Here is a 27063-nt window from a genome sequence, read left to right as displayed (position 1 = left end):
TTTCTACCGTTGAAACTTTCTTAGCCTCCATGTTTATATGTTATCCAAACCGTTTATAAGTTCATTCCTAATGAGCTGAAGTGAAAAAACCGAAAAGATAGCCGGATACAAAACTTTATTGCCGTAAGAATACTTCAACGGTGCTCACTGAATTTCCACTCTTTCCTCTCGTTTGTCCCACTTAAGTGTTTGATACAATTCATTTTTGGTTACACGTCCGAAAATGAGCTCGTAAAATGGATGAACGGTGTGGATTTCTCAAAAACATCTCGTCGGATCCTACCCAGCATCCTTGCGCAGGAACTTCCTGCGAGGGAATTTCGCCTCTAACGCACGGCTAGATGCGTACTTGGACCCACTAGAGGTGAGGAAATAGACGGACAGGAATGAAGTATTTAAGGTCAACGCAAAACATGTGGTGCCCGCCCCTCTCATCCTTCATCTGTTGGGAGTAGTGGTTGGTGGGGGTTGGAGTTGCGTGAGAGAGAGAGAGAGAGGGAGGGTGCTTGATTTATCTTCTCTCTTTACCGATCGATCGGTCTGAGAGAAAAAAAGAGTAAAGAGATGAAGGGATTGGTGAAGAAAGCTATAGCTGATGCTGCAATCACATGCATGTGGGTGTTCTGCGTCTCAACCATGGGGACCTTAACCTCCATCATTGCATCGGCGCTCCAAATCCAAGGCCCCATCCTCCTCCTCCTCATCACCACCTCTCTCATCTCCCTTCTCGTCTTCTTGTTCAGTATAATCGGCCAGGCCTTGGGCGGTGCCAGCTTCAACCCCACCGGCACTGCTTCTTTCTATGCTGCTGGTGTAGGCTCCGATAGCCTCTTCTCCATCGCTCTTCGTCTCCCTGCCCAAGCAGCTGGGGCAGTGGCTGGTGCCTTGGCAATCATCAAATACATGCCTCCACAATACAAACATAAGCTTGGTGGACCTTCTTTGAAAGTCGACTTACATACTGGGGCCATTGCTGAAGGCGTCTTGACCTTCCTGATCAGCTTTGCTGTTCTTTTCATAATCCTAAAGGGCCCCAAGAGACTATTTTTTAAGACGTGGCTTATCGCCATCTCCACTGTCTCAATGGTTGTTGCTGGATCTGGTTATACGGGACCAGCCATGAATCCAGCCAATGTGAGTTTTCCCCTCTTCTCTTTTTCTTCTACTTCTCCTTTACCATCCATAATTCATATCCTCGTTTCTGCCTGCATATCTCTAACTTCTGCTACCAATGGATTACAAACCAGTCTGGAAACTAGAGCAGAGGTCACTGGTTCACTCCAAGTATGACTCTGCCAAGTATAAAACCATCTAGATCATCTTAATTCTCTAATCCAGGGGATGCCCTTGCTCTTGAATTGTATTGAAAATTCGTAAATGGAGACAGGAGTGGTGATAATTAACTACCTCTTTTTGTTTATTCTTCCTTCTCACATTTATAGGTGGTAGGTGGTAACATGCACTTCATTTTAGATCGTCCACTCCAAATCATAGTGTTCATCGTGGATAGAACATAACATGAAAATCACACTCATTGGCTATCCATTTGTATTATACATACCTCTGTTTCCATCTTGTGGCCAAGGCATCTACGTGTTAATATTGACCTAATGGACAGCTTCGATCTTGCTCAAGGATGTCAATTGGCATGGGTCAGGCAATGCAAATGCCTTGATTAGTGAATGGCCCTAAATTGATATACTTCACTATTGCTTATTGTTGTAAACTTTCTTTTTTTGAAGATTAACCAAAATATTATTGAAATGGTGCTGAGAAAGTGTAACAAATTACAAAGCTACATCCGATTCAGAAAGAGAAAAATTTACAATCTTCAAGAGATTTGATACTAGCAACCCACTCCCTCACCAGGTTTAGCCTTAGAATACATATTCTCCACCGTGATTGACTCGTTACGAAAGCATCTCCCATTCCTTTCCCCTCAAATCACCCACATCATGGCCAAAAGAACCAATCTCCACATCGCTGTAAGGCTCTTCTCTAGCTTCACTCTGTCCCATAGAAGGGAGAGATCCACAACTGAGAATGGCATCACCAATGACAACTTAAATATGCATAAGAAGGAATTCCACAACATCCTAGCTACCGTGCAGTGGATAAAAACATGGTCAACCATTTCAGCATCTTGCATGCACATAACTCATTAACGCATATATTGGCCAGCACCATTGCCCTCTTTTGTAGATTATTGACAAGGAGCACTCTCCCCCTTTCTACGCGCCACCCACAGGCCTCTACTTTCCCACGCCGGGGGGTAATGCCACACCATGGCTGTGTGCACAATATTACTGCCCCTTTCTGAAGACCGGAGGAACTCATAGAAAAATTTCATCGAGAAGCGTCCTGATTTATCCTTTAACCATATCAAACTATCTTCTCTTGCTGGCAAACAATGGCAAAGGCGCTCTAGAAGCCTGATAAACTCCTCAATTTCCTCATCCCTAAGGTTTCTTCGACAAGGAGGGTTCCGAACCTTTGTCTGCTCAATTTTGTTCAAATAATCAAAACTTTTTCTTTGATGTTACCCAAAATACCCCCACTGCCCATTTGTCTCCGACACAATGTGATGCTAAGAACACTGGCCATGCTTTTGGAGGTGTGGTTGGTTGAACCTAGAGGTTGAAAGGACAAATTGCTGTAGAGACTGTTTCTTATCAATCCTATGGACTGTTACTTAGCAATCCTATGGTCTGTATGAAAGTAAAGAAACAATAGGACGTTTAACATCAAAAGTGAAACTTTTGTTTATGTGATCAATATGTTGAGGAACCAATGTTCTTACTGGAGTTTTTGAGATCGAAACGGCTGTTACAGGAAAACCGGCCGTAACAGTCCCGTAACAGCCGTTACTGTTTTGGAACACCTTGCTAAAATTCCTAAACTTTAACCAGTACGGAACTAACATGATCAGATATTGATTCTAACTAAGAGAAATGCTCTAGTGCTCTTAGAGCACTATAAGTTATAGTGCTTCTAGTTGCATTGGAACACTTAGATAGTCCAATCAATTGATCTAGTCTGTCCATTTACTCTTCAAAAATGAAAAAATAAAATAAAATCTAGTCTATCCATTAGGTCCACTCATTTCATGGGCTACCTTGTAACTATCACATTGATTTGACAATCTTAACCATTTGATCAATAGCCTTAATATGGACGGTCAAGATCGTTCACACAAAAATAGGTTCAATCAACAATTTCATCCATCTATTTGTTGATTCCCATCATGGATCACTTTTTTACACAATCCTAATCATCCATCCATGGCTTGGAAAAGGATGGTTATGAAAAGTAAGGGCAAACAAGGATGTGTTGGATCATCTTATCAGTGTGAATTTTGTGTGGTAGCCCATGAAATGTGTTCTAGACTTAATGGACAAATAAGGTCGATTGAATATACTATCAAGTACGAGCACTATAATTTATATTGATCTGAACACATGAGCATATCTAACTAAAAGTAACTCTAAATAAAAAGAGGAACCTAATCTTAGTTCTTCTAAGATATAAAATCAATGAAACGATGTTCCTGATCCTATCACTAGACACAAATCCCTCAAACTATAGCAAAATGGAATTATTTTGTGACAAGAGTTCATGAAATGAAGACCTTGTCAAGGAGAGGACCTAGGATTACTCTAACACGAAAATCACACACTCAGGTTAGAAGTTATATATCTCCAATTAGAACAACATTAAAAAACTACAAAAGTAGTTTTTGTGGCCTCCTGTTCTGCTTTGTTCCATCCTAAGTTGGTCCTAAGATCCTCAAGGTTTTGCCCGTGTTAGTGTCCCCTGGTTGGACTTTGGAGAGAAGTCAGAACACTCACCTTCGAGTTTAAGCATGGAACCCTTTGGGTTGTCGTTCTGATATGGTTTCCAAGCATTACTAACCCAAGGAGACATGCTGACAATGCATGTTTGAAAGGGGTGATTTGTTTTGTTTTCATTGATTGCAAGTCAACTTGGTATTGGATGATACTTAAAGCTATGCTTTAGAGGGCTCTTCTGTCTGAATTTCTGGCAATTGATGATGCAAAATCCCACATATCAAAATTGATTGCCTTTCTCAAGCCTCGAAGGTCCTAGAAATAATCCACACATTTTGAACATTAAACCTTCATATTTCTCTTTGAAGGCTCGAAGACCACCAGTGAGTATTCTTCGCAGTTACTTCTTTCCAAAAGCCATCATCAATTGGCATCTCCTTTTATCAGCAAAACTTTATCTTGGGAATTCCTGCAAACTATTGGAGAGCATATTTTGAACCACTTCTATAATAACAGACAAACAATGCAGTCATCTCTCCCTTCGTTGGTTCAAATGTTTCTTCGAACACATGTTCATCAAAGATGGGTGCTTTATCCAAGGAACAAACTTTCTTGCCATGGGAGAGGAAAATGAGAATGACCATTTTACCTCTTTCTATGGTTTTCAAAATTTTCTTTCCTAGTTTCTTTTTTTGAAACGAAAAGAAACGAAGGGCAATAAAAAAAGGGATTTAATTGGAACTCTAGGTTCTTCATCGAAAGCACGCCACCATGGTGCCATAAAATGCTAGGATGTATCCTTTATATTATTGTCAGATGCATTGTGAGGTTACAAGGCATATGTGGGAGCAAGTCTTTCGTTCCTCTCAGGGTAGCCTAGGTAATGTTGGAGTGGATTGATGTCTTCCTCCAAGCACGGTGTGGACTCATGTTGATGGCTAGGTTGTGGACAATCCATAGTGAATGCAATAATAAAACCTTTTTCAACAAAGCTTCCCACGTGGACCATATCTTTATTGCAGCTAGGGGCAAATTTGTATTTGTTGGGGTTGTGCTTTGGAAAGCCAATGTTTTAGTTGCTCTTGGACCTAGTCATACTTTGATTTACTTATAAATTATCATCTATACATGTGGCATGGTTATTGTTGTGGACATTTTTTTTATACATCTGGGTTTCTAAGGTATAACCTCTGAGTCTTTAGGCATTTTAGAGATTGGATACGTTGGCCAAGTGCCAAGGCCCAAGGGAGAGATATGGTCCATGGATCTCATTGCCTTGGCCATGACCATAAAGGTACCAGGACTTACCTTTGTTCTTCATTGATGATCATCTTATGTGAGGGGACTGACAGGATGGACAGTCTCCACAATTAGGCCCGACTTGGTGTTGGTGAACTTTCGTCATACCCCATACAAGTGTGTGTGTGTGTGTGTGAACCATGGATGAATCACCTGGTTGGATCTTTGACACTCACATATCCGCTCAGGACATACCCATATCCATACCTCTTCTTCCCCAATGGGTCTAATCATCTAATCTTCCCCGAACCATCCACAGCAGTCTTTGAGCCAGGCTGTAATTTGGGGAATAGTTGATTTGGGTTTTGTTTCAGCCACGACTGACGACCATAAGTAGTCCTTGGTCTTATCAAGCGCCTTCGGGCTGACCTTCAGATGTGTTGTCCTCCCTGTTTCTTCCACCTTGAAAAGCTCATCCTTGTCCACCTGGGTTTCCTTCGTCTGGGGTTCCATCAGCTGTGGAGATTGAGCAGCTGCTCCCAAAACTGCTTCCCTGAAGGTGGATACTTTCCCATTCCCAATTTATTCCTGATTCTGTCTGTGTTGTCTCCTATCCTCACCCAGATCCTTCATCGTAAGCTCTACGGAAACCTCTTTTCTTTCTTGATTTATCTTAGCCCCTTCTTTTATTTGAAGCTCTGGACCAAAACTGTCTCTTTGTACCGACAGCCTTTTTCTCCCAAAACCTTCGCCATGAAGAAGCTTAACCACTCGTGCTAGCTCTTCATCTGAACCCACACGAACAAAAGCAAAGCCCATTGACTTTGATGAAGCTCGATCTCGAGGTATAACTACCTCCATTACTGCTCCGGCTCTACCGAAGATCTGAGAGAAGTTGATAGGCAACCAACCTTCTGGGAATCCAGTGATGTATGGAGTCAGTTAAGAGGAAGCGTCCTTTCTCCTAGTGACCTTCTTCACAGATTTTCCTACCATAATCCATTCACGATTTTCCTTTTCTTGATCTTCTTCTTGCAGCTCTTCTTCACTTGAATGCATAATGCTTTTTCCATGTGCAACTTGCGTATGATGCCTGGTTTGCCTGACCTGTACTTGGGAATCGATGTACTCATGGGCTATATAATGGTTGCATCTAAAATCTACTTGCCAAGCACAAAAACCCCTGCATCTTTGAGATGACACCCCCCAGGACCCTCCAAAGTCAAAAAGCCAAGACTTCCACCAATGTGGATGGACTGTAATTAAGATTTGGGGTAAGTGTAAGCTTCAGGTTTGATTGGTGCCTTGGGGGTTAAGTGCAGAAGGATCTGCAGATGGGCTATAATTAAGATTTGGTAGAGGTTTGAAGCTTAAGGTTTATGTTTGGTTGGGGGCTGAGAGCAGAGAGACCTGAGCTTGGGTCTTTATGGAATGGTTAGGGTATATTAGAGAGGGGAAGGATTGGGGAAAGAAAAGCTAAAGAAAGCCCTTGGAACAGACATTGGTGCAACTAGAATGGCACAGAAACTAATTCTGAGAATTATGAAAAAAGCAGATGGTTCACCATTGTTTCATCCCGCATGCAAAGGAAACCTGTTTGAAAATTGAATCTCCTGAAAGCTGTGGTTGTTTGTCTGGATATTGTCTAGAACTGCGTTGAACAGAAAGCTGAAACTCTCTGACTCACATCCTACCAAAAGCTTCCTGGACGGTGCCTTTGTCCAATAGATATTGTTAGTGAAACCAATCATCCCCATGTAAAACAGCCAAACAGAGAAATTTTGATAGTTCACACACTCAGTGATCAGTCCTTACGTTAGGGATGAAAGCCTTCTCAAACATACTGTCAACTTTGGGCAAAAAATCTGTTCCATTTACTTAGAGATTTTAACAACAAAAAATTTGGTTGAAATGAACTTTTGTCCAACCTTGTTGGAAACTCTTCCTTCCTCCCTCTCTCTCAAACCTCCGACACGATTGAATTGAACTTCTATGTTCGTCCAGCAACCAGATCTCTCTGACCCTATTCCCTACCACGACCATATCTCATCATGCCAGAAAACTCATTGACTACCTTGTCTATTTCTCTCCTGATATGTTGATGTGGTTTTTAATGCATACCTGTCGTAGTTTTACATTTACTACAATTAGTGACAAAAAACAGTTTGTGGGAATATTGATTTATCAATGTCCTGACAGTGAATGAATACAGCCATTTCATCTAATGCATTTCTTAATACTATTTGGTGTTTGTTAGGATTTGAAAATAAGTCCCAGCTGACTGGGGACACGTGGCATTAGTCTCCTTATTCTATTGCTAGGTTGCTATTTGTTTGGATGTTATCGTCTGTTATTATCTTCTTCTCCTTCTTCTTCTGGTTTTTTTTTTTTTTTTTAAATGTATTTAGTTGCTGTAGAATAATGAAAGATTGCAGAGATTTACCATTATCTAAATCGGTGCATCACATGCACTAGGAGGGGATCCTCCCTCAAAGAAGGATCCAGCACTAAAATGATATTAGATTGAGGTTTATACCAGTGTTTATTCTTGTGGTTTTAGTTTCGAGCATAAACATGATGTCAATTTTGGAATTGCTCTGCTGCAGGCCTTCGGCTGGGCATATGTCAATAATCGACACAATACGTGGGAACAGTTTTATGTATACTGGATTTGCCCCTTTGTTGGAGCGATTCTGGCTGCGTGGGTTTTCCGCTTTATATTCCCTCTTCCAGCGAAGCAGAAGAAAGCCTGAGAAGATGTAGTAATGTGCAGCTACTTGTTTCTGATGTGGAGATAAACTCCACTGCTAGTCAGTGTGCACCAACTGTTAGTCCTTTTCATTGATTGCCACCGCTATAATCATTTGGAAACCGTTGTATGTCTATTTCTAGTCTATGCGTTGTTCATGACCACAATGAAAACACCCGTTCCTAACACTTTTAACTGTTGCTAAGGGTTCAGAGCCTGTTTGGAAGTATCAACAGGTTTGGATCAAATCCATTAACTTCAACAAGATCCACCCAAATGCTGCACAGGAAATGGGAACCTGCATCCTGAATATCCTAAGACGAAAAAGCATGGATTGGTTGATAACATTGATAATGTAGGGGAAAGCTATCAAGTCAGTGTGCGTCGTGGAGCCCTGCTTATCCACACATGCCAATAGCTTTCCATCAATGGGCCACATTGTGCAGATCTTTGGGCCTAAAGAACTGGCCATTTATTTAACTCCTCAAGTGGAGTATAGTGTACGAATAAGCAAAACACTTCTCTAAAACAATCTTTTCTAGCCTTCCCCAGTTTTCTAAGCTATCCGTCAATTGCAGACAGAGATGTAATCGGCATGATTTTTTTACGGACAAATGTAAACAGTGTAGCCCACCTGTTCGAAAGCTCTGGCCTTGCACTAGTATCATATTGGTGTGAATGATTTGTTTTAGATATACCACCATAAAAGTCGTGAGTTTGGAGACTCCTTCGTGTAACTTCATTAGAAGATTTATCTTCTAATAACTTTGTACATTTTAAATATAATTAGTACTAAATAATCCAGGATTAACTCTGTAAATTCTATCTAAAGGGGGTCTCTACAAGTGGCTCATGGTTCCATCCATCTGAACTGTTAATTACTAAAGTGAATTACACCACAGATGCCAACAACATGTCACGCATTTTCAATATTAGGACCGTTAATTTAGTGCACCTTACAGTGAAACATGCCCCAAGCAATGTATCAGACCTTTCACTCGCCATGAATCATTTAATAGAAATGAAGGGTTAGAAAGAAGATTCCCAGTACAAGATGTCTCTCGCAGTGAACCATCCTAGAATTTTTTATATATATAGGGGCATGGTTATTTTCATCCCTGCCTCTTCTGTATCCTGGTTCTTGCGCACAAGTGCCATGTTAGCACACCTGTCACAATTTTTACTTCTTAAATCTCTCCTCATGCAATCCCCTAGTACTTCTGCTGTCGAGATTATTACGTAATTCTAATAGAGCAAAATCGTCAAAGGAACGCAATACACTTTGGGGCCTGTCACTTAAAATGAAGTCCATTTCATTTAGTTAATACCGATTACATATAAGAGATCATAGTTTTTAATTTCTGGTTGTAGTTTTAATCCATACCAAAAAGATTGATCTCTAATCCATAATTACAAGATGAAGTCATTCTTAAGTGGCTACAAAAAGGCCCTTATAGCGAACAGACCTGTATCCATGCTTAATGGGATCTGAATCTGACCAGTCAACTTGGGATATAGGTAGTTTGGTATGAGCCTAATCCAACCCATTGGACGGTTACATTATCTATTGTCTTTTCTGCATTCTCAAGGAAATAATCACTGATACTATGATAGAGTAGAATGATCCATATATACGTACTGCAGCCATATACATGGCAAGCATGCACCTTAATTCAAACCATTCAATTAGTGGACCTCAATGTTGATTATTTGCTGATGTGCAGCCCTCCCCTTTCATCTTTCCCACTTGTGATGGGAAAAAAAAAACATTGACATCCTAGTAGAGTGATGACGAATATAAAAACACTGCCGTTGTACACGTGGGCATCCGAGCATCCCTATTAAAATTAAAACCTTTCGCATATCCATTCTAACATATCAAGTGAGATAAGCAAGAAGTTTGCTGGCAGCAGCATCCATCCTCATATCAGTGTCATTTTAGCTCAACTTTCTGTCCCAGGAAGCTGTAGCAATTTCAAACAAAGCTAGAATCTAGTACAAGCTCTACATTGGTGCACTTTTGCAAATGCAACCCATGTGATCAAGATCAGTAGCCCCTTCTCAGACGAGCCATTACTCAGGTTAAATTGCAAATTCATGCCATCACCTATCTCAGGACAATAACAAGAGTTTAGAGCAACCTTACCTTTCAATGAAAAAAGAAAAAGAAAAAGAAATAAAATCAAACAGTCATGATAGCTGCCTGTCATAAACAGCTGGCGGCTGCAGTTTCTCACAATTGGCTCATCCACGAGGTGAGCTATCAGGTACCGTTACACCCTGATCCATAGCTCACTGGTAAGACTGAGTGGAGATACCTTGTTTCAACACTTGAGGTCTTGGTATCGATCCCTAGTGGGGGTGGCTAACAGTAGAGTGTGTGTACTGACATGGGTGTGTACTAACAAGCTAACCCCAAAAAAAAAGCTATCAGGTGTGGTTGTTAGACACCGTGACCACCAAGGAGATGAAGTTGATACCCCATACTAGTAACAAAAATGATGTTGGATGCACACCTTTCTATCACCTGACCTTTTCATCTGGATTACATAATCTGTTCAGTAAGACTCAAACCAGTACATAGATGGACCGGAGCCTGCCTATCCTCCAAACAAAAGAGCCCACTTTTCTTCACACACCGCATGGAGTCGTGCCTTGCACCTTATCAGGTGTAGGCATTTGGGTTTTTCAATTCGTACAAGAAAGGTACAAGAAAGGTACAAGAAAGGCATATGGTTCAACAATTCAACCAATGGAATAGAAGATCTGTTTGTTATCCACACATTCATGTGTTATGAATTCTTACTTGAGCCATTCCACATTCCCACCCTAACCCATTTATCAACTTCTTGGATCACGCAACCATCTTCACTCATCTCCACTTGTACCAACTTCAAACCTGCTAGCCCTTTTTTCTTTTTTGCAGGTTCTAGTATCAGTTTACAAGATAGGATAAACATCTATCAAACCCTAGATCATTCACATACTACACCGTCTCTACCAGCTCAAGCTCAGTAATGAGCTGGAGACAACCCGCATACTTGTTCACCAAAGTGCTTTGTAATTCCTAGAGCATTATTCCATCCACAGTTTACATTCCATCACACTTCTGTTTGAAAGAAGCAATCATGTCAAGCTGAGACATTCCATCATCTATGCGAAGAAAGAAGGCCATGGAATCCCAGTTGTTTGAAATAGAGCTGACACCATGAACCATATGTGCAAAGCTTATTGGAAGGGACGCATGCATGCACTCAAGTCATTTGATGCCTAAGAACATCTAGTCCATTACCTCCAGGCGGAAATTCTAATAACATTAAGTTTCCGGCCAGCCCCATTTTGGGCAGGGAATGCTCCGAAATCAGGATAAGGGCCTAATCCAAATTTTGGTGGCCCCTGCATCCTCCATAAATCAAATTCGTGTTAGCCATGTTTACCTTTCTCTAAAACTTCAATATAGTTAAGACTAAGGAAGCTCTGCTTTGATGATGAAAACCTGATATGGAGGATGTGGGCCCCACCAAAATGGGGATTATGCTTAAATGTTCCAATGGTGTAGGGTCTCCTACCCAAAAGGAGCCTTAACAATGCTGCTGGCTATTGCATTGTGAGTTTCAGAAGACATCTAGGATCATCCTTGTATCTCTGCATTCTGTTATGTGGGCAAAAAATAATTCATCAGATAAGCAAAAAGACAGACAATCTGAACAGGGTAGGCATTTTAGAACACTGGTGGGTGGTCCAAGTTAGGATTCATACATGTATGGAGTTCTTTGAGTTCAACTCTTCGTGGTTATTCAAGGATGTGATTCCAACGTCATGCACAAAGTATAAATATTGCAAGGTTAGCCAGAAAAGCCACCATACACAGACAACAGGAAACCAAATCAAGTGGCAGTGTTGAGCCTAATGACTAAAGGAAAACAACCCTCCTAATATAATGCGACTTCTCTAAATCAAATCAGAGAAATGTTCTTATCCTAAGGAAATTTATGGCATATCATGCCGTGTGCAACCTACCAGTATCTGCAGCCTTGTCTCTATCCATCTCCCCATCTCCTAAACCACTTTCTTGAACTCTTCGAACCTATTTCAAGCCATGCCACTTTCCCCCTGGGAATACATCTAAAGGAGACCATTTGGCCTTTGTGACTTTGTCCAATTGAAGTCTTCTTCTGAATAAAGGTTACTATAGAACACAATTGAATCCCTGACTTGAGCCAGGTCTTCTATTAGGATGCTACAAACAGACATTTCATCCCTATCTCATTGAAAGTTTCTATACATTGGCTGTTTCTCAACACATTTCTTTATGCAAAGACTCCATATTTCCCTCTTTCTTGATGGTCAATCTTTTTCAGAACATCAAGTGTGAATCAAACGCATGTTGAATTGAAACTGATACATGGACGCAACTCTTTTCCCTTCTGAATCAGGCAGATAAACACCTGAAAAAAGTTTGACAGTTAAGTTCTTTCAAAATTGACCGTTTGTTCCTCTGCTAGGTGTTCCAAAAATGTCTGCAATTAAGAAGCTTTGTGAACAAATGGAACTGACCAATTTGGCAACAGAAAGATTTGTTCAAGTAAATACATTTTGTCACCAAATTGTGGAAAGCATGACTATTTTATATACATACAACTCAGGTAAAACACTCCCAAAAAGGATTTTATTTTATTTATTATTATTTTATTTTTTTTTAAAAAAAAAAACGCACAGAGAAAACCTTTCATAGCCACTAAAGAAAATATTGAGGAATTGTTCATATGTAAGATCATAATTATTGATGTCTTTTATGCACAGAAAGGGTATCTTTTGTTATGATTCATTCTAAGTCTCCCTTTCACAATTCTATGAGAGAGGCAGTGTTTTTATCCCCCTCCCAAAGCCAAGTTGCTCCAGACTTGTGACACCACACCGCCTCCTCTCTCCTTGGGGCTCGTTTAGCAGCTTGTATTTGCAATGTATTGGAATCCAAATCACAAATACATTGGAAACGAAATGATTTGGAATCTTTAGTTGTGTCTGACAGCCTGAATTTTGGATAAAGAAGAATTATGTAATATATTCATAGGAACCTTAATATCATTAAGTATATCTTCTTTAATACCCTGAATACTGTACATGTCGCATTATAGATAACCTTTGTAATAAGCCCATTGAAACATATATTTCAGATAAAAATAAGGTAATTCTAAGTCTTGAGTAAGCCATAAAAGTGGGCCCACTAATTTTATACTTGAAGCAAAACCCCATATGTTAAAAATGATGAAACCTATCAATTACTATATATATATTGGCCGACCAGAGTTTTGTATCGGGCTGAAAGTTGGGCTTGTGAGGTTTCAAGCGGTGCCACATCACGTGGACTGTTCAGATTCTGTGCCCATAACACTTGTGCAAAGGTGCGCAGGTGAGCATTCCTCTGTGTGTGTGTGTGTGTGTGGTCCAAACCCACACACACCATGGAAATTACATTATAGAACACTTGAATTTAGAAATGATTAACTATCAAAATCATTCCTTCCAATTTGCATCGGATTGCACTAAGAAATCGTGTGCTTCCTTTAAAGTGTCAAATAACTTGTAACAACTACCAAAAAACCCATGAACCTATGCAATACATTCCTCTCATGATCCATATATTCCTAGGCAACGACCAACAAATACAACATAGTATTTATTTAGTGTCTTTCCACTCGATCAAGAATCACTCATTTTACTTCATTGTTCTTTGATAAAGTTCGTAAAAGCTTGTTGAGCTTCAACTAAAAAGGTGAATGACTGATATTTATTATGACTAAATTCATCCACATCTTTGTAACATTCTTCTCGTGGCATATAAATGACAAGACAACGACTGACAAATACCACATAATATTTGTCCCATGACACTAGAAGACAACTGCATGAAGAATGTGTAAATCTAATTTATAAGGCAACAAAAATATATTTTTTAAAAAAATCCCAATAATCAAATGAAGAATGTCAGTCATTCCAAATACGGACTACCTGGCAATGATGCTGGCTGTGTACATGCATCAGAGAAATCAGACAAGTCTCCCACAAGGGTTATATTCAAATGGGTCCAACTCTAATGCCTCCATATGGGATTCTCAGGGTTTTTAAGCGATTTAGTATGTGCTCGAGATCTTGAGTTGCTAGCATGGTCAGTCCCAACTATTTTTGCCACTCTAAAAATAAAGATATGGGTTGTTCTAAACTCTCTTTGCTTCACTAGTTTCTATGGGCAGTAGAATAGAAAATTATATTAAGTATTGTGTATTTGCAAACTATAACTAACAAGATTTTATGTGAAAATATGTTTCTATAATTTACCTCGATATAGGCATCCCATACTTTCAATTTTGCAGTAGTGCACTTGCAGTTGTTGTCCCATCCAAATCCACTCTGCTTGATTGGAAATTTCACAATGTAGTAATTTTTCTTCAATGTCCAAATTTGATTCTTGCAGTCGTTGTTGGTTACCTCGACATGCAACTTCTCACAGATCGAACTAATAACTGCAATATATATTATGGGTATAAATTGGTTACTGTCAGAGAGATAGCCAAGGGAGGTATTCCAACACCACCTCAATCATACAATTATCCATCATTGAATTCCATTTTATTGATCTCTCACAAGATTACACGGCTTCGTTTGATGTTGACATTCTTGATAAAATGCAATTGAACGTGCATCATAAAGTGCAAGAAATAAATATATGTTTATTACATACTGCAATATAACTATATAACAAATGCTAGCAGTTACAAATATCCATTGAACATTATGATTGAATTTCTCCTATATAGCTTTTGCGAGTCTATCGCAAAACTAGTTCTAAGCATCTCCCTTTTGCCTTGTTCTACAGTTTGCATCTCTTTATTTGACCCGTCGTTGTCACTTCCCTCCATTCTAATTGTTCCATTGTCATTTTCATTGGCACATGAATGCTCTTCCATCTAAATTTCCATCGTCACCTAAATTGTCAACTTCTTTGAGAAATACATTATTCCTCTTGTTCACAATGCAAATATGTATGATACAATAAGATATTAAAACCTTTACCTATCTCTTTATTTGATGAGATGGGGTGCACTTCAATATAAGGAACTGTGATTTTAAAACTCTAAATTCCCACTCAATGGTATTTTTTAACAAACAAATGACGAAAATTAAACAACTCTTTCTTGTCCCTCGGAATACAACCCTGCTTAAATTTCTTGAGATGGTAAGATATACCTCAATAGGGTACAAGGAATCCAGAGGTGTAAGGAAAACCTGCATCAACTAAGTAGCACTTATCCTTGGGTAGAGACAATTTTCTTTCCCTCATGTGTGGAGATGCTAGTACACGTAAATCCAAAGTAGATCTTTTCCAGCTAGAGCGGACGTTCAAAAATCTTAAATCAAAAGAGCAAGCTGCTAGAATATTTTTGGATACGTACTAATTTCTACTACGCCATAAACCCTTCTCTTTCATTGGGATCCTTGTTGGAATGAGTATATCATCTATAGCTCTGATACAATCATTAAAATATGGAAAGAACCATTTGTTATTTTGTATTTTCAGAGGAATTCTAAGCTTGGGAGGTGTTATAAATACGTCATAGAATCTGACAATCACGTTCAAAATATTGTTAAAGTAGCAACTAATAATTTCACCTGAACGGTTGAATTGTTGGAGAATGCAATTTTTTTACATTATGGAAAATGGTATACAAGAACATTATTAACTATTCTTTTGGGGTAACTTCAGGCGAACTGGACAATTGACCGGTTTCATGAATTATATCCCGTAAACAAATGAAAAATTCCTTGTTCATTCGAATATGGTCGAAACACGTTGTATAGAATCCAATAAGGATCGGCATTAGTAAATTGAAAACCTGTCCAATTGCAGACATGTCGAGGTTCTTCTTCCTCTTCTGTCGTATAATGTGCAATGATTATTGCTCCCGCCATGGCTGCGGTGTGGCAAATCACTGCCACCGCTGATGCAACGAAGCTACTACTGTAAATATATTAATCCCTAGCTCGGTTTCGTAGTCAGAATCTGAGTTTGAATTAAAGTCACTATTTTTAGCCTGCTCAATGGACAATTATTATGGTCAAGAGTGGGAGCCCACATCAGCCTAGCCACACCCATTTCCAGTCCTAGACCAAAAAAAAATACTCTCAACTATAGCAAACTCATCATAGCCTACCATAGTTGTTTTGGTTGTGTGTGGATGGCATTACGGCATCAATCGATGAGTGTCTATCTCATTTTATGGTCACATACCGCCGGGCTTTCCACCGATCATTATTTCCCCAAGAAAAATCAAATGTTTGGATTGTTTGCTCTTCACCAGTTTGCATGAAAGTATTATCATCTTAAAGCTGTAAGTTTCGATCTCTTTCATAGCATCAAATGACTAAGGTGGGGCCCACTCCATTCATAACAAGGGACTGGTAGCCCCCACATAGCAATTACTATCATTTCAAGTTCAACATGACACAAACATGTAATTTTGATAAAAATGGTGCCACCCTCCATTCTGTTTTTCCCTCAATTGAGCATCCAAATGCACTCTTAATTCATATTGCCTCATTAAATGGGCAAAGGCCAAAGATTGAAAAATTAAGATCTTCTAAAATATAGGTGACCAGTGATCACGGTGATGGAACCCATCGTGCCTATGGTCTTGATTACCTCAAGAAATCTACTATTCATCTATGCTTAGAAAGAATTAACATTGAGAAAAGAACAACCCCAAGATGCACCACAGACAAGTTATAGGCACACTATCCATGGATGGGAGAATGAGATTAAATGGCAATGGGCCAGGATGGGCTGGGCCTTGAATCAAATAGACCTTGGCCAAACCCATTTATTTATTAGGCTTTTATTCCAAGTCCAACATTGGCCACAACGCTATAAATGGGCTTGCTCCTGGGCTCATCTCTCCATAAAAAAATTTCAAAAACCTAGCCCCAGCTCACCCATTCATCATCCGGGCCTCACGATCGGGGCCGACCTGTGGGCCTATATTACAGGCCCAGGCATGAACCATATCGGACCAATATCCAGAATTCAATGGGCCCATTGCCATCATTGAACCAAGAAATGCTTAGTCAGTAGAAAGGGCGAATGGTGAAATCATGGGACAGATCGATGGAGAAGTATATTTCCAACAAAGACATTTTCTCTAGCAGACAGGGAATACCTGCTGCTCATTTGCCTACGTCAATGGTAGATGGTGTTAGAATCAATTAAGTTGGGTATCCAAAAACCAGAGAAGAAAGTGCAGATGGGCACCCTTCAATGGCAGATGATGCTGCTCACTTGCCAGCGTCGGCAAACAACAGAGAGAGAGAGAGAGAGAGAGAGAGAGAGAGAGAGAGAGAGAGAGATGCAAGTGTGGATGGTGCTCACTTGCCCGCGTCAATGGCAGACAATGCCATAATCGATGGAGTTGGTCACCCGCAATGTGAGACGCAAGCGCAGTTGGGTCGTGAAATAGAGGGAGCCAAATGACCTCTTAAGATTTTGCAACTCCTTAAGATCCAATTGCCAATTTTGAAATTTGAAGAGTGATGGACCAATCTAGATACTAGAGGTTTGAAGATAAATTGGAATATGGTCAGATTCTTCCAAAAAAGAAGAAGAATATGGTCAGAGCCAGCCTTGGTAACAATTGATTAGACGGTCCCAAGGTAATGGCCCTCCCAATCTGGCGAGGTCAAGAATCTAACTTGCATATCACAAACCACTCTTGATTATTAGACCAAGTGAAGTGAACTCCCACCACTTGGAAGGTCAATAAAGGTTGTTATTAGCAACAAATTCAGCATACTTCTGCATCAATGTCATGACTTGACTACCTTCCACTTTTTCACAGGTAAACCGAAAGCTATTAAAGTCACCGCACACCACCGAAGATTCCAGCAGTTGTTTACCTGGGAAAACTCATTCCAGAGCTCGTCCCTCAACCTCAGGTCATTTAGACCATAGACAGCAGCTAGCACCCGCCTATACCCTTCACCAAAGAGCAGCATTTTTAAAGACACTGAGAATTTCCCTTTGCTCCTCATCAGCTAAAGAGTGTCATAGTTCTAGATTATTACAATTCCCCCACCTTGCCTCTATCCAGTAGACAGGAAAATCTCTCATTAGGGATCCCATATAATTTGTCAGTAAACTATATCAGACAAATCCATCAACTTGGATTCTGAAGCATGACAATATTAGTCTTCTGTCAGCATGGTTGATCCTTCACCAAGTGTTTGCGATCTTGGCTATTTTTCCCCTTCCGTCCATCCATCTTGCCACTCAACTTAAATGTTAGATTTTTTTCTGCTTATCACTATGGAATTTAACATGTTTCCAGAAGTCGAGTGTTTAGCTGATTTTTTCTTACCTCTGCCTACAAGATTCAAGCCCCCACCATCCCTCTCTTCCAATTTCTTAAACATTCACTTAGCATCTTCACTGGCCCCATCAAATGAACGCACCCAAGTCAGCTAAGCCAACCATATCTTCATCTCTTACACAGTTTTTTTTTTGTGAGGAGACGCCTATATATTCACTAGAGGATGCCAAATATTGTTGGAAAATATTTTTCAGCTTTGCTTCTCCATCAACGACCACTGTTTGCTTCTTTATGCTTCGTAAAGATTTTGTCACCACCCTCAACTGGGTTGTCTTGGACCTATGGACTGATTTGTTAACTTCCACCAGTCCTTTGAATACAATGAAGAGGACAGTTGTGAAGATGAGTTCGGGGCAATAGAACAAAAGACGAACAGACTAAGGAGGCAAAGCCATCTTAACCCCAACCAGGACCTATTTTTTTCCAGACCTGTGATCAATCTTAGCACCGACGCTCTATTTATCTAGTCCTCCAAACTCTTTCTAGAGCCAAGCTTTTCATCCTCACACGAAAACTTGACACGGATGCTACCCCCAGCAGAATGCTGAATTGACTAGGTCTCTATGTTTTCCTCCATGAATTCCCTTTTTCTGGTTCCAACCATATTCTAGTCAATGATGATTGTCCCCTTCATTTGATTCTTCCTTTTTCCTTCCAAATGTCTTTTTAGTTCCTTAAAAAAAAAATTTAAACAATATTTGATCTATTGCTCAATTTGGTGAAATAACTTTCCACAAAGAAGATGCTATCTTGCAAGAGTAGAGAGGGAGATAATCATTCATTCGGATGTCCAGTAGTGGTTTATTAGATACCGCTCCTGCAGGCTCGTCTTCTGTTTCAACCATTCATTTTGTTTGGCATTTCTTCATCCTAGGCATCCAGCATCTAAGAAACTTAGTTCACTTCTTTCACGACATATAATTTATTTCTAGTCTACAAATCAAGGTGTTTTGTAACGGTAACGGTGGTCGTAACGGCTGTTACGGCTCCCGTAACGGTCTTTTTTTTTTATTATTGAAAAAAAATCCTGAAAAACCTTATTTGCCCCATAATGTTGATTAAAAAATATGGAAAACCTGTATTTGCCCCATAATAGACAATTACGGGGCTGTTATGGCCTTTATAGGGGATGTAACGTGCCGTCAACAGCAATTACGGGTCATTTTTTTCCATAATGGCTGTTACGGCCGTTACGACCCTGTAACGTGTAACGGTTGCCACCGTTACCTTTACGTAATGGCGTTTACGACACACCATGCTACAAATAAGAGCATTCATAAAATAATGAAGTATGGGTCTGATTTTGAAAGGAGAGCATGGAAGACTTGACCAGAAAAATGATCTTTATAAAATTTCTTTCCAATAAACTCCATGCAATAGCAGAAAATTAAAAAAAAAAAATAGATGCATGGTTGAATGCACTTCAAACAGTTTTCTAAGGCATCATACCTCAAAGCATAAATAAATAATAAAAGAAAAAAGAACACTAGAAGAGTCACTCTTCTAAACACTCCGATCACTGGAAGCTGAAAAACTGGTTTTCTCCAAAAAATTCTTAAATACTTGCCATGCATTCAGATACATGTAAATATAGATAATTTTTTTTTGAAGGATTACGTACATATAGATAGTGATAATACCATTCCTAAATTAACTCTACTTCCATAAACTTGTGGAGCAAGTTTTGTTAAACAAAGGGAAACTAACTTCTGAGTTGAATAAAAATAGGAAACTAATTTGTTTGCATACTGACTAATGTGTCTATACAGACGAACAGTTCACACTCATAAACAGTACATGGAGTGATGGCCATCATTCTGGTCTGATCTCATAAGGAGCCATTCATTTGATTTGATCACTTGTGGGAAGTCTAGATACCACATACTGGCATTCGAGTATAATTCAGATATCATTAGAATTCACTTCGAGTATGCTGTTTTATCACATTTAAACACAACTGGATGCAACTGATCGGGGCATTGCCCACTTGACTCCGAAAGTCACTAGGAAGTAGGAAGGTGGACCATACTTGACGTGCAAAAGTAAAATGGATGAGAAGGTCGTCTACCGACTCCGTGCCACTATAGCACATTAGACACATAATAGAAAGAATCATAAGTCTCCAATGAAGATTGTCTATGGCTAAGATTCAATTCCGCCCAACTAACCAAGCAAATGAAACCACCTTTGGAGAAGCCCCGAAGAACCAAAAGGCATGGAAATGCTCCCCTACTCCCTTTTACTCCGAAGAATCCCTAAGCCTCTTGTAGAATGACTTGACTAAGAATTTCCTGGAAGACGCATCCTTCCAAACCATGGTATCTTCTAGAGCTGATGAAGGAGATGTTGTTAAGCCTTGTTAGTAACTGCACTAAGTCTACCACCTCCTCATCTGATAAGGTCCTCCTGCAAGGGGGGCACCACACTCCATTCTTGCCCAAATGGGTAAAACGAGTGGCCACCAATGTGTTCCTCCTAGGGGCTAGTGATGCAAGTGATGGAATTCTAGCTCCAAAGGTCTATCTCCACACCAAGGATCTTCCCATAAAACGATTGCATTGCCCATTACCAAGAGAGAAAACCACCCTAGGCTTAAACATTGGAACTATGGATTTAGTGGATCTTCATATCCTGAAAGCTCAATATTGTGAGGATGATTTGACCTCCCAGCCACCCTCTTATAGCTTGTTTGACTTTTCAAATACCGTGTAAATGCTTCGTAAATAGGTAATAATTACTTAACTAGGTAATTACAACATCACTCCCAAGACTAACATTGACACCTGCTTTTTTGAACACAAACTGAGGACCAATGCCAAATAAATGTGGGGCCCACCGTGATGCACGTCTGTTATGCCATCTGATTTTAGGGCATGAGCCTAAAAATGAGGCACATCCAAAACTCGAGTGGACCACACCATAGGAAACCGTGGGAACTGAACACCTATCATTAGAAACCTTTTGGGGCCCCAAAAAACTTTGGATCAACCCAATACTTGTGTTTTCCCCTTATCCATGTCTGTGTGACCTTATGAACCGGTTAGATGACCAACAAACATCAATGTGGGCCCGATATAAGTAACAACTTTCAACGATGGACATTTTAAGGCTACTGTTTACGTTGGTGTGGGCCACTTGAGCTTTGGATCTGCCTAATTTTTGGCTCACACCCCAAAATGTTTCAATAAAACCGATGGATAGCATGGATATGCCACATATATTACGATGGGGCCCACAAATTTAAGTCAATCTTTTAAAACCGGTTTTCAAGGCAGAAATACAACCCGATTTTCAAACAAGCTAAAACCGTTATAATTGCCTATTTACAGCCCATTTACGTAGGATTTGAAAAATCAAACAGGCCCTTAAGCCCTATATTTTAATGAGATAGTCTCTCTCCATAGCTTACCTCCTTCAGAGCCAAATCTCCATTGCCATTTTAGTGGACCTTCCGTCATCATCATCTATGCATTATCCCAATTAATTGGGCTTAGCTAAAAGAATCTTGTTATGCCATTCCACTCTATCGAGGGCCATAACTTAGCAGAACTTTGTATGATCAGATCTATTTTGTCAATTCCTTAGGACCAAACCAAAAATCTCCCCAGCCACATGTGGGAACAAATGGTCCACGGTTTCCCTTGCATGGACTCAAGCAAATGTTGGGGATACAAAATCATTTTTTTTGCAAAAATGTCCATGATAAGCACCTTTCCTTTACCAGCCAAGCAAGCAAGGTGATGACTCTCGGCCAACCTTTCTACGACCAAATACATTCCATTAGTTCCTAAGCATCATAGAGGTCAAGAGACCAGATTGCAACATAAGGACTGAACTAAAAATCTCCCTTCTCTCATCTCCATAGCTAAACACCCCGGTTCATGGATGACAGGGCTTCATACCCCCAACTTGCTCATCTGAAAAGAGAAACAACTAGAAGTCACAACATCCAAGTTCACAGCAATACTTGCAAGCCTAGGGAACATGGATTTTAGTGGGGCATTTCCGAGCACCAAGCATCCTCCCAGAATACAATACACAGACAATTCCCCAATGAATAAACAATGACTTTTCTAAAGTCATCTACCTTTCGAGTGATGATTCTACACACCCGAAAAGCTCTATATAATGAAGATCTGTTACAATAACAACTGTCGTTTCTCCATATTCGCATGCAATAACTCTTCCCCAAAGAACTTTCTCTTCCACTGAATACTCACCACAATTCATTTTAAAGATACCTTCTAGCAAAGGCTTCCAGGGAGGAGACAGCTTGATTTTCTTCCTGCCACTCATCAGAACTGCTTCCCAATCAATATTAATATTAATAAATCTCAACTAATATTTACTATATGTTATCATAACCTAACAATTAAAGCTTTAACCAAACCAGACCGGAACTTAAACAGAACATGCTTGTTGTGCATATCGAGTGACGCAAGGATCAACTTAGGTAGGGATCCTCAAAATCCAAATTCTCAAGATAAAAGGTACGATAAGGATTAGTCACTGCTCGTAAATATAATCATGTTAAAATACCTCTGCATCTCATGTCATCGGAAAGGGGATCCCTCATCCAAGTGTCTGTCATGTGTACTCCAATTTTTTGAAGGACCCAAGTATCATGGATAACCCATGGTAAGGAATAAGGATACAAAGATCAGACAACAGCCAAGCTATCTGGAATATGAATAAGAAGACATGAATAGTTGGCATCTTGCTATCCAGGATATGAATAAGAAGACATGAATAATTGGCATAAGTCTCTCTCTCTCTCTCTCTCTCTCTCTCTCTCTCTCTCTCTCTCTCTATGCATTAAGAGGAAGACTAAGATAACAAAGGTTTTTTTGTTTTTTAGAGAGAGAGAGAGAGAGAGAGGCAATGAAGGAGAGAATTTAGAGATCAGATAGCATAGGATGGCATAAAAACTAATGAGAATTTCACACAACAAATTGATAATGCAGAGGAACCTATGAACTTTATGCAACAAAAGAGAGGGAAATAGAAATCCACGTCACAAAGAGATAAGAACGTGAAAGAGACTCATAACAGGAATCAGCCAAATTGCAAGACACATTAAAAATAATGGTATAGTGAATTGAAAAAAAAAAAAGGATCAAAGGGAAAGAAGGAACGAAACTCACCAAAATAAAGGTCTACCAATATCTAATAAAGTTACGAAAGCTACAGCAGAGATTATGACATGAAGATGGCATATATATGTATAAGTATGGTGGCCTAAGCAGATAGAAACACCCATATAAACATAAAGAGCACATGTTTGCAGCATAGACAAGTAACACATTCTCTTTGTTCCATGGTACGAAGTAATAAAAAGGACAAGTAGTAGTAAAAGTAGTAGAAGAAGAAGTTGTAGCAGGTGATCTAACGTCCCCAAACAAACCCAACAGCTGGCAGGACAAGGGTTGAAAAGAGCTAGGTGGAAAAGGGGGAGATGTGGCTATTTCTTGTAACTGCCACGGACGCCAGGGCGAGCCTTGGAGGATTCGACGACATGGGTGGCATGCAAGTTGGAGATCTTGGTTTCATCAAAGGGGATCTTGGGGTGCTTGGCCTCATGGTGAATCTCCATAGATTTGACATCAGGGGCAGTGATCTTGCAGTGAGGGCATTCAAACTTGGCATGGCCGCCCTTCTCGATCCCAGAACGATCGGCTTGCCCAGCCTTCCCTCCCCCTCTGTTCGTAGTCGCCGCATCCACCTTTGACGCTATCTCTTTGGCCGTATGCTTCTTCGGCTTTGCCTTTCCAGTCATGACTGATGGAATTGATACTAAACAGACACCGTAACCTGCCTGCCTCATCAGATGAAAACTCCAAATCAAAACCCTAGACAAACGGATAGCTTTATTGAAATTGAGAAATAATTAACAATAATAACAGGAAGAAACAAGAGTCAACAGGAATCATCATCTCCAAACAAAAGCAATCCAAGAAATTATAATAATTATTTTTAAAAATAAAAAATAAAATCAATGAATAGGAAGAGGTTTTCTTGCCCGAAAGAGCCGCAGCCGACCGCGTTCGTCCTCCTCCGATCAGAAATCACACGAGACCGAACGAGCCCTAATCTTATATGGAGATGGGAATTATTATATGGGTTGAGGGTATCGCACGTGCGATGCACGTAAAGCGAGTTCGGACGGAAAGATGGGTAAGAGGTCAATAGAGAAGAGAAAGCAAGAACCGAGGAATCGGATTGCGTCCTACCCCGGCCCTTCTCCATCTGGGAACGGGCAGGAGTTTTGAATGTCCAGCGTGATGTATAGGTCTTATCCACACCATCCATCAATTTTTTAGTATCATTTTAGACAAAATAAAAAATTAAAAAAAAAAAAAAAAAAAAACTCAAAAATGAGACATGTCAATAGCTTAATTTGATCACAACACACGAAGCAGCAGTGATAATGATTCTTACCGTTGAAACTTTTCTAGGCCTAACGTGATGTTTATTTTCCATCGAATCCATTCATAAACTTACATAGACATGGATGAAGAGAAAACAAAAATATCAGCTCCATCTAAAACTTCCGTGGCCCTAAGTAGTTTTCGATGGTAATAATTTAATCCCTATTGTGTAGTCTACTTGAGCCTTGTATCTATCTAACATTTGGGCTTATACCTAAAATGATACGAAAAAATGAATGGACGGTTTGGATAATATCCATACATCACTTTGGCCACTCAAAGATCCTGCCCGTTCCCAGCTGGAGACGGGCGGGGTAGGACCCAATCCGCGTCCGATTGCGTGGTGCCATGCACCACCGACCTTGGTGGTGCGTTGACGTCACCAAGTTCTATGGACCCACCATGATATATACGTTACATCCACACCGTCCATCCATTTTTTTCAGTGAATCACACCGCAGAAAGCAGTGGGATAATGATATCCACTGTTGAAACCTTCCTAAGGCGGAGCATAATGTTTATTTACCCTAGGTTACACAAATATCAGATTGATCCAAAACTTTTATTCCTCGGAGAGTTTCCAAAAGTAGAAGTTCAATAGCTAGTGCTTTTGTGGCGTGGTCCACTTAAACTTTGGATCTACCAATGCCCTGGAATGATCTCATGGAATAGACGGAGCTTATCAATATAACACATACATTTATGATATGGTTCATAGAAGAGATGTCAACATACCATGGAGGCCAGTCATCCAATCCACTCCCACCAAGCAAAGGTAAAGAAGGAAGCTACATGCATGGGTTTACTAAAATATAAATGAAGGGATTGGATCGGCTGTTTACTCGAGTTACACCGTGGATGTTTGGATGACAATGGGTCTCACCCACAGTAGTAGGTGTTTTCCCATAGGGCCCGCCTTGACATGTGTTGTATATTCACATTGTCTACCTATTTTTTTAAGCTCATTTTAAGGCATGACATAAAAAATGAAGCTAATCCAAATATCAGGTGGACCATACTGTGAGAAACACGAGTCGGTAAACACCTACCATTAAAAGCTTCCTAGGGTCTGCCTTAGTGTTTATTTGTTATCCAACCCATCGATAAGGTCACATAGACCTAGATGAAGCGAAAACATAAATATCAATTTGATCCAGAACTTTTGTGGCCCACAAGAAGTTTTTAATGGTCAATGACTACTATTTTCTATGGTGTTGTCCACTTGAGACTTGGATTAACATCATTTTTTGGACCATTATCTAAAATAAGTGAAAACAAAGGATGGTTGATATGAATATACAACACATACATCAAGGTGGTCCCTACAATCTCTTGTGTTACCCGGAGTAAGACAATCTACTCCCCAAATGGAATGATACATTGACATCGAGCAGTCATTTGGGTGGGTCTTAAGCTTTACAAACACCCGAGCAGTCATTTGGGTGGGTCTTAAGCTTTACAAACACCCTGTTGCACGATCTCTCTAATCAAAACTCTATACTAGTTATACACATTAAAAGAAGTGAAAAGGAAATTTGGTTTTATATAATTTGCGTGGTAAAGTATAAAACATCCTTGCTAAGTAGTTACATTTTCAGGGGAGCGGATTGGATACAGAACGCTTCAGTAGTCCAAAGGTTACTGAAGTGATGTGGCCAAATGTCATTGGTTAGATACCAATGGTATGTTCCCTTGGCATAAATGCAACTCCGTTACATCCGTTAACAAATCTTTCTCTGTTTCCACTGTGCACCCACTCGACCACGAAATCGAATTGTCATACTGAGAAACTTCAGTTGGGCCTACTATGAATTTATGTAATTTATCCATATCTTTCATCTGTTTTTCCATCTAATTTTAGGTGTTGAGCCTAAAATTGAAGCTTATATAAATCTCAAGTGGACCATACCACTGGAAACAGTGGAAATAATGATTTCCACCGTTGAAACCTTTCCAGGCCGATGTTTATTTTTCATCCAAACTGTTCAAAGGATCAAAAAACATGGATGAAGGTAAAAAAAAACAAATATAATCTTGATCCAAAACTTCCATGGCCCCCAAGAATTTTTCAACGATATAAATTCAATTCACACTGTTTCCTTCGGTGTGGCCAGTTTTATCCTTTTATATGATTAGGTTTTGAGCTAAGGCTCTAAAATTATCTTATAAAATGGATGGACAGACTGCATAAAATACATAAATTACGGTATCACGATGGACCCCATAGAGTTTACTCAGTACGCAATCTGCTTCCCTTGGCCAAATACCGATAAACTCCACGTACGTTTTTTCTGGACCCTGTGCTGGGAACCCAGGTGGGGCCTAATGTCATGTTTTTGAGAAATCTTCCCCTTCCATCCATTTTTTGAGTGCATTTCAGGACATGATTCCAAAAACGAACCGTATCCAAAGCTCAAGTGGGCCGTACTAAAGGAAAA

At 39.9% G+C, this 27063-nt stretch overlaps 3 protein-coding genes across 4 annotated transcripts; 1 reads left to right on the top strand and 2 right to left on the bottom strand.

The window, feature by feature from the left end:
• Nucleotides 1–472: 472 nt before the first annotated feature.
• Nucleotides 473–7921, top strand: LOC131225319 (aquaporin SIP1-2-like). The gene is made up of 2 exons (XM_058220839.1): nt 473–1134; nt 7634–7921. The coding sequence occupies exons 1-2, from the start codon at nt 565–567 to the stop codon at nt 7778–7780; spliced, it is 717 nt and encodes a 238-aa protein (XP_058076822.1). The 5' UTR covers nt 473–564; the 3' UTR covers nt 7781–7921.
• A 3547-nt stretch (nt 7922–11468) lies between these two features.
• LOC131225791 (uncharacterized) lies at nt 11469–23312 on the bottom strand. The gene is made up of 3 exons (XM_058221385.1): nt 22737–23312; nt 14116–14300; nt 11469–12224 (listed from the first exon to the last, which is right to left on the bottom strand). Exons 1-3 carry the CDS (start codon nt 22786–22788, stop codon nt 12153–12155), a joined length of 309 nt encoding a protein of 102 aa, XP_058077368.1. The 5' UTR covers nt 22789–23312; the 3' UTR covers nt 11469–12152.
• Nucleotides 23313–23458: 146 nt separating this feature from the next.
• LOC131225790 (protein METHYLENE BLUE SENSITIVITY 1-like) lies at nt 23459–24374 on the bottom strand. Of its 2 annotated transcripts, none has more exons than XM_058221383.1 (2): nt 24217–24374; nt 23459–24012 (listed from the first exon to the last, which is right to left on the bottom strand). In XM_058221383.1, exon 2 carries the CDS (start codon nt 23971–23973, stop codon nt 23659–23661), a length of 315 nt encoding a protein of 104 aa, XP_058077366.1. In that variant the 5' UTR covers nt 23974–24012; nt 24217–24374; the 3' UTR covers nt 23459–23658. The 2 variants fall into 2 exon arrangements, with proteins under 2 accessions (XP_058077366.1, XP_058077367.1); XM_058221384.1 differs by having other exon boundaries at nt 23459–24008; nt 24217–24368.
• Nucleotides 24375–27063: the final 2689 nt, after the last annotated feature.

The sequence above is a fragment of the Magnolia sinica genome, chromosome 14 (genome assembly GCF_029962835.1).
Source record: "Magnolia sinica isolate HGM2019 chromosome 14, MsV1, whole genome shotgun sequence".
NCBI classification, from domain to species: domain Eukaryota; kingdom Viridiplantae; phylum Streptophyta; class Magnoliopsida; order Magnoliales; family Magnoliaceae; genus Magnolia; species Magnolia sinica.
This window is presented reverse-complemented; position numbering and strand designations above follow the sequence as displayed.